This window comes from Setaria viridis, chromosome 3 (genome assembly GCF_005286985.2).
Source record: "Setaria viridis chromosome 3, Setaria_viridis_v4.0, whole genome shotgun sequence".
NCBI lineage: Eukaryota > Viridiplantae > Streptophyta > Magnoliopsida > Poales > Poaceae > Setaria > Setaria viridis.
In genome coordinates, this window is record NC_048265.2 from 38,221,739 (window position 1) to 38,229,743 (window position 8,005).

Genomic DNA, 8,005 nt, shown 5'->3' on the forward strand with positions numbered 1-8,005 from the left:
ATCTTTTTCCTGGTACACAATTTAGTAAAACAGAAGATGTTCCTGAACCGAAAATTTGCTTCGTCCAATGTAACCAGATTTGCCCAAATCCTTTATGTTTCATGATGTCTAACATGGTTGCATGCTCAATTCGATCAAAGGTCTTCTCAAAGTCTAGTTTGATGATGACAATCTCTTTCTTAGATTTATGACAGAGATGTAAGTACTCAAAAGCCTAGGCTAGGCAATCCTGAATAGTTCTAGATTTGATGAATCCATACTGATTTGCACGTACCAGACCCATGTAACCTTCTGCAATATGTTGGCCAGCAGTTTAGTCAGTAACTTCATAGAGATATTTAGAAGCGAGATTGGCCTATAGTCTGAGACTGTTGCAGCCCCATCAATCTTGGCTATAAGCGTGATGTAGGATCCATTGATGCTCTGTAAGCAAACCTCTCCAGAGTGAAAAGCTTCACATAAAGCATAGAAATCCAACTTGATGATTGGCCAACATTTTTAATAAAATCTGTATTAAAACCATCAGATCCAGGAGCTTTATCATTTGGCATGTTATGAATAACTAAATCTATTTCCTCATGCGAGAAAGGATCTTCCAGACATTGGAGGTTGTCAGCCAGGTGCAAGAGTTGTTGCAGGCCAAAATCCATAGGGTGAGGATGTCTTTCTTGTTTTCTTCGTTTGGAAACATGTTAGACCACTTCGAGGACGGTTTTCTACCCCAACATCCTGCCAAAGGCACCCTTAGTTTCACTGGCTTACCATGATGTTCAGGAACCCGAAGCCAGCTGAAACCGCAATTTTCTTTTATTTGCTGACGTCACACTCTTGTAAACGAGAAAATAGAACTGTGTCTACGCAGTACGCGCCGAGATTTTTTAAGAGTCCGAGCACGTACAACTTTTCGAGTCCGAAGTCCTCCGAACACGCTAACTTGGAGTTGGACCAGTCGACCTGCAGCCGGAGTTTCCACAATGGCCGATATGAGACGTACGTGGTTCGTGGACACCATGTCTAACGACACCATGGTGATTGGTGCCAACGCCGCCGACATGACCGAGGTCGCCACCCGGCTCGCGGCCGTCTGCGACATGATCGAGGGGCACCGCAAGTCGGGAACGGCCATCTGCGTTAGGCGCGCCACCGCCATCTGCGCCATGATCAACGACGTCGCCGCCGCCGCCGCTGAGGGAAGGCCGACGACGACCGGCAGCGGCGACGGGAGGAAGCGGCCGCGAATGGAGAGCGCCTGCTCGTACGAGGAGGTCGACGAGCTCGGCGTGGGCTTGTCCGGATTCGTCGTCAGGGCGCGGCACCGCGCCACTGGCGAGGACGTCGCCCTGAAATCGCTCCACCGCGAGGGCTGCGGCGTCGGCGGCGGCATCGGGAGGCTCCTGAGGGAGGCCTGTTTCATGGCGGCCTTCAGAGGCCACCCCTTCCTCGTCGCGCTCCGCGGCGTCGTGCGGGTGCCCGGCGTCGCCACGGACGGCGACGACGACGACGACTACTCCCTCGTCATGGACTACGTGGGGCCGAGCCTCCTCGACGTGCTGCGCGCCCGCGGCCGGCCATTCACGGAGCCCAACGTGCGCGTCGCCATGCGGCAGCTGCTGGCCGGCGCCGAGGCGATGCACCGGCACCGGATCGTCCACCGCGACATCAAGTCCGAGAACATCCTCGTCGCCGTCGGCAGCGGCGCCGTCAGCGTCAGGATCTGCGACTTCGGGAGCGCCAAGTCGACGGCCGAGCGGAGCCCGCCGGGGCAGATCCCCGGGACGATGGAGTACATGGCGCCGGAGGTGCTGGTGAGGAACGCGGACCACGGCGTGCCCGCCGACGCGTGGTCGCTCGGCTGCGTCATGGCGGAGCTCCTCACCCGCGAGCTGCCGTTCAGGGGAGAGGATATGGCCGACCAGCTGCGCGAGATCTTCGACGTCCTTGGCGTGCCGGACGAGCGGGCGTGGGAGGCAATGAGGCCACGGGTCCTCGCCGGCGAGGTAAAGCAGTGGCGCGCGCAGAAGCGGCGCGGGTGGGGCACGGCAACCGGCTGCGGGAGCTGATCCCGGAGGAGGTGCTCTCCGACGACGGGTTCGAGGTGCTGAAGGGGCTCCTGACGTGTGATCCCGAGAAGCGGATGACGGCGGCTGCGGCGCTCCGGTGTGCATGGTTTGCTGACATGGTTGAAGATGCTTGTGTTTGTGTATCTGCTTCTTCTGCTGTTTCCATGATCGACGCCACTGGCAAGAGAGGCCATTTGCTGGGTGTGCGATGAGCCTGTGACTGCTTAGGCATTATTCAAATGACTGCCATTTCATCCGTGTCCTTCTGCTTGTTGACATTATTAAAAGCCTTATTTTGTATCATTAGAACTAGCTTTTGACCAACAATTATTGTACTTAGTATTGCAATACATAATTTCTGTGACACCAAATAGGTGCAGTTAGATTTGTATCACAATAATGGAATATTAATGGAGTAATTGCTGATGAAAGCTTGTAGATTTGATGAAGCAAACTATGTCGTAAAAATGGAGGGGGTAATGCAAAATTATGGATCGTTACAACAGGTTTTTCACTGATCAATAATTTTGTAAAAGATTTAAAGGACACACCTACTTTTATAAATCGTGGGTCTTGTTAGCTTGATGTAGCACCGTTCCTTTTGCAACAGCTAGTTTGTTAACCCAGAGTAACATCCTGATGTAATCTTTGAACAATGCTATTGAAACACACGAAGACGGCCATTTCCCTCCCATTCCTAGATGGCCATTTTGTTGCTCACTTGCAATGGATCTTGTTCAGCTGTTAGGGATGGAAGGTATTGGGCTAAGCTACCACTGTGCACACTACGGGAAACACTAAAGTCGCCGAGTGTAATTTTTTCGCCGAGTGTATTTTTGTGGGCACTCGGCGAAGGCCTCTTTTGCCGAGTGTATTCCAAGTAACACTCGGCAAACATAATACACTCGGCGAAAACACCATTTGCCAAGTGCCTAAAAAAACACTCGGCAAAATCACAGGCAACACTCGGCAAACAAAATCCACTCGGCAAACTCTTGAGCACGTGACCTGCACGTGCGGTGTCGGGCGGAGACTGTGACGGACGTTAAATGTTTGCCGAGTGGCGACGGGGGACACTCGGCAAACCTCATGGTATGTCGAGTGCTGGGAGGGGCACTCGGCAAACCTCCATGTTTGCCGAGTGTCTCCATGGGGCACTCGGCATACATGAGGGTTTGCCGAGTGTTTTTTGACACACTCGGCAAAAAAAAAAATTCCCTCCTCCACCCTCCAAACTTTTTATACTCCACATGTATGACATTTGGCACTGCATGGTAGAAGGTGGACTATTTATTGACCTGTTTGCTATATTTAATCAATTAATTTCATTTAGAGTAATTTGTTGATTTAAGTCAAATTTGAACTGCAGGTGATTAGAATAATGGAATAATATGAGTGGAAAAATCATATTCATGTTAGTGAGTCCAAATTGAGGTCTTACCCAGAAAATGAAAAGAAATTTCGAACATTTTGTTAAGTAAACACGACTACGAACGTGTGGCCAAATAATTTTTTAATTCTCAAAAATACAAACGAAGTTTGAAAATCACGAGATTTTCCAAGATGCTATGATTTCATATGCAGAGGCTGTGGTAAAAAATTGACAAGGTTTCGCAAAAATTTAGACATATGACGCTTAGAATTCAAAGCATCTTCGGAGAGGATTCGTAGAAGTTTGAAGGATCCGGTAAGATTTTGAGTCGAATCAATACTTGAATTTGTCATTGAGTTCAAATTTATTTTTATAGGCCATAGAGAACATAGATTGGTTCATGTCAAAGTTTGGGAATTTTTCGGATCCGTTTCAGAATTTTTATTTATTATGTGCAAGTATATGAATTTAATAGATATAAATTCAATATGATCTATAAATCCATGAAATAATGGAATAATATTACTTAAAAAATGAAATACGCAATGTTTATTGAATTTGACTAGGTTTTTGCAAAGTTTACATACTTTTAATTACTAAAAGTAGTTTGCACATGCAATATGGGTACCTCTTTGCCGAGTGTCGCAGTAGGGCACTCGTCAAATACATTGTTTGCCGAGTGTCATCCCCCCGGGCACTCGGCAAAGAGCACCGTGGGTCCACGTGCCAGCGTCAGTAAGCAATCCGGGGGAAAAAATACCCTTTGCCGAGTGCCCCTGATCTATAACTCGGCAAAGGGTGAAAATGCCTTTGCTGAGTGCTAGATCAGGGGCACTCGGCAAAGGTTTCGAAATCCATCCGGCTAAGTCCCCACGCGCACACAACCGCACACGCACACGCACCGCACGCGCCGCCCCCGGCCGCCCGCGCCACTCACCGCCCGCGCCGCCCGCCCCGCTCGTTGCCCGCGCCGCCCACTCCGCCGCCGCCGTGCGCCGCCGACGCCACCCCGGCCCACGCCGCGCCGGCCCCCGGGCGCCCGACGCCGCTGCCGGCCCCGGGCGCCCCGCCGTCGGCCCGCCCCGCGCCGGCCCCGACCCCCGGCTAGCCCCCGGCAATCCCGGATCGATCCTGACCCACGACCGGCCCCGACGCGCCACCCCCGGTCCCAGCACTAAGGTGAGTTGATGCAATATTATCATGCTTGAAATATTGTCATGCATTATGTATCAGTGCTTATTGTGGAGTCGGCCATTGTGCCGTTGTGTTGTTGTAGATGTGATTGTCGGCCATTGAGCCGTTTTATTTGATGCAGGTGTAGGAAACCTCCCCGTGCAGGGGAGGTGCTGTCGAAATTTTAACTTGACAGGAGTATTTTTTTTCAGGAGAGCGTACGTTACCATCCTCGAGTCGTCACTTTGCAGGATAGCAAGGTGAGGCATCCTACACCTTTCTTTCCGTATAATGTTCGTATATCACGTAACCTAGTTAGGCGTCTCCCGTTCGAAATAGATACGGTTGGAAATATGCAGATCTTTGCATATCTATAACCGTATCTGTTTCGAATTGTCCACATTTTTTGGACAGCTCGAGGATGTGTAGGTGGGTTTAGTATCCATGGTCTATTTCGGTCCGAGATAGAGTTTCGGCAGCACCTCCCTGTTGTTCTCCAGATACACAATCTCCTATCAAGGATGTGTATTTGGAGAACAACGGGGAGGTGCTGCTTAAATTTTATCTCGGGTCGGAGTAGACCATGGATACTAAACTCACCTACACATCCTCGAGTGGGATTAGGACCTATATTTACCTAATAGACAATATAGGAATGTGTATATGCAATGTGAATTTTGTATTACTCGCTTATATGCTAGAGGATGGAGGATCGTCAGTGGATGTACATGGGTCGCACTAGTCAGAATACGTTGACCAATGAATGGATTGACAAGACGGATGCTTTCTTGGAACGGGCGTTTGCAAGTGTCAAAGGAGCTCAATCGACTTGGTGTCTGTGTAGCAAATGTGGAAACATGCGTTGGCAAACCAAGCTAGACATGGGCAAACATCTGGTGAAGAACGGATTTACGTCAGACTACACCAGGTGGATCTACCATGGTGAATCTAACCGTGGGAGAGAGGAGGTCTTAAGACAACACATCGAGGAATTTGATGATGATGCCGGGGTGGGAGACATGTTAAATGACTATCATGAAGCACACTTCGAAGAAGCACGTAGGGAGGAGGAGCCAGAGGCTACCGCTAAGGCTTATTACGAAATGTTGTCTGCGGCACAGCAACCCCTTCACGGCCGTACCAAGGTTTCTCAACTAGATGACATTGCACGCCTAATGGCTGTGAAGTCTCAGTTTAGTTTGAGTCGAGACGCGTTTGATATTATGTTGACAGTTTTTGGAAGCCTGCTCCTGGTTGGTTACATCTTGCCAAAGAGCATGTATGAGGCACATAAACTCCTTCGTGCACTTAAGATGCCATACGAGCATATACATGCTTGCCTGAAGGGATGCATCTTATTTAGGAAAGAGTATGCGGAAGGAAAATACTGTGTGAAGTGCGAATCGTCTAGGTTTCTGGAGGTAGACTGTGGTGACGGTCAGAAAAAGCAGCTCGCAATTCCTGTGAAGGTTCTACGATATCTTCCTTTCATATTGAGGATCCAATGGCTTTTCATGACTGAAGAATCCGCAAAACAGATGACATGGCACAAAAACGGCCGTCGATATAATCCTGAGAAGCTGGTACACCCATCCGATGCTGAAGCCTGGAAAAGCTTTGATGCGATTTATCCTGCAAAAGCTCTGGAGGCCCGTAACGTACGCGTTGCGTTGGCAACAGATGGGTTCAATCCTTATGGAATGGCGGCCGCCCCATACACCTATTGGCCCATTTTCGTTATTCCCCTGAATCTCCCCCCTGGTGTCCTCTTTCAACGACATAATATATTCTTGTCGTTGATTATTCCAGAGCATCCGGGGAATAATATGAGTGTGTACATGGAGCCTCTGATTGAGGATTTGCTCCGTGCTTGGGAGGAAGGGGTATGGACATATGACCGATCCACAAACACAAACTTCAAGATGCATGTTTGGTACCAGTACTCCCTGCATGACTTGCCGGCATATGGGATTTTCTGCGGATGGTGTGTTCACGGGAAGTTCCCATACCCAGTATGTAAAGCATCTTTGAAGTTCATTTGGTTGTCGAAAGGTGGCAAATATTCTTCGTTCGACAAACATCGACAATTCCTCCCTCCTGACCATCCATTCAGACGAGACATCAAGAACTTTACCAAAGATGTTGTAGTTACAGACCCCGCACCGCCGATGATGACAGGGGCCGCAGTTCGTGCTCAGTTAGACGCTCTCGAGGTCAATAATGAAGAAGGTGTTTTTTTGGGATATGGCGAGCAACATGCTTGGACGCAGAAGTCGTGCTTGTGGAAGCTTCCCTATTTTGATGACCTTCTTGTTCCACATAACATTGATGTAATGCACACGGAAAAAAATATCGCCGAGACAATTTTTGGTACAATAATGGATATTCCTGACAAGACAAAGGATAACGTTAAGGCTAGAGTGGATCAAGCGACGTTGTGCAATAGACCACAACTAAACATGGCACCTCCAAGAGCTGGCAAGTCGTGGAGGAAACCTAAGGCTGATTTCGTTCTGACAAGGGCCCAAAGGAGGGAGGTTCTGGAACGGTTCCAAACGTTAATGTTCCCTGATGGCTATGCAGCGAACTTGAAGAGGGGAGTGAATTTAGCAACTATGCGAATCAATGGGCTGAAGAGTCATGATTACCATATATGGCTTGAGCGCCTACTTCCGGTGATGGTTCGAGGCTATGTCCCTGAGCATGTGTGGCAGGTGCTAGCGGAGTTGAGCAATTTCTTCCGCCGGCTTTGTGCGAAGGAGTTATCTCGTACCGTGGTTGCAGAAATGGAAACAATGGCGCCTGTGTTGCTCTGTAAGTTGGAGAAGATCTTTCCTCCAGGCTTCTTCAATCCAATGCAGCATATGATTCTACACCTTCCGTATGAAGCACGAATGGGGGGGCCTGTGCAGGGTCGTTGGTGCTATTCAATTGAGAGATGTCAAAAGGTTCTTCGAACTAAATGTAAGAATAAGTGCAAAATTGAAGCATCCATTGCAGAGGCATACATTTTGGAGGTGTCAAACTTCACATGAAAATACTACGCTAACAACCTTCCTAGCGTGCATAATCCACCTCCTCGTTACAATGCCAGCGAAGATGAATTGAGCCTTAGCATTTTCCGAGGGCAACTCGGAAGTGCAAGTGGTGCGACCCGCAAGACCCTAAACCATGAAGAGTGGCGCTCTATCATGTTGTATGTGTTGACCAACCTATCTGAGGTGGAGCCGTACATGATGTAAGTTCTTAACAAACTTGTTTCAAAGTAGTCACCATTCTCTTGCCTAAACGTATATTTCTCGTTGCTACAGGCAATTTCATCGTCAATTCTGGCGTAAATCAAGGCAACCTTACCCACATGAAGCTGAGACTCTTCTCAGAGAGGGTGCGGGAAATGGAA

At 49.0% G+C, this 8,005-nt stretch overlaps 2 protein-coding genes across 2 annotated transcripts; both read left to right on the forward strand.

The window, feature by feature from the left end:
* The first annotated feature begins 1,238 nt into the window (after window positions 1-1,238).
* LOC117849267 (putative cyclin-dependent kinase F-2) lies at window positions 1,239-2,060 on the forward strand. The gene has a single exon (XM_034730831.1). The coding sequence runs from the start codon at window positions 1,239-1,241 to the stop codon at window positions 2,058-2,060; it is 822 nt and encodes a 273-aa protein (XP_034586722.1).
* Window positions 2,061-6,143: 4,083 nt separating this feature from the next.
* LOC140222071 (uncharacterized) lies at window positions 6,144-7,640 on the forward strand. Its single transcript, XM_072292249.1, has one exon. The coding sequence runs from the start codon at window positions 6,144-6,146 to the stop codon at window positions 7,638-7,640; it is 1,497 nt and encodes a 498-aa protein (XP_072148350.1).
* Window positions 7,641-8,005: the final 365 nt, after the last annotated feature.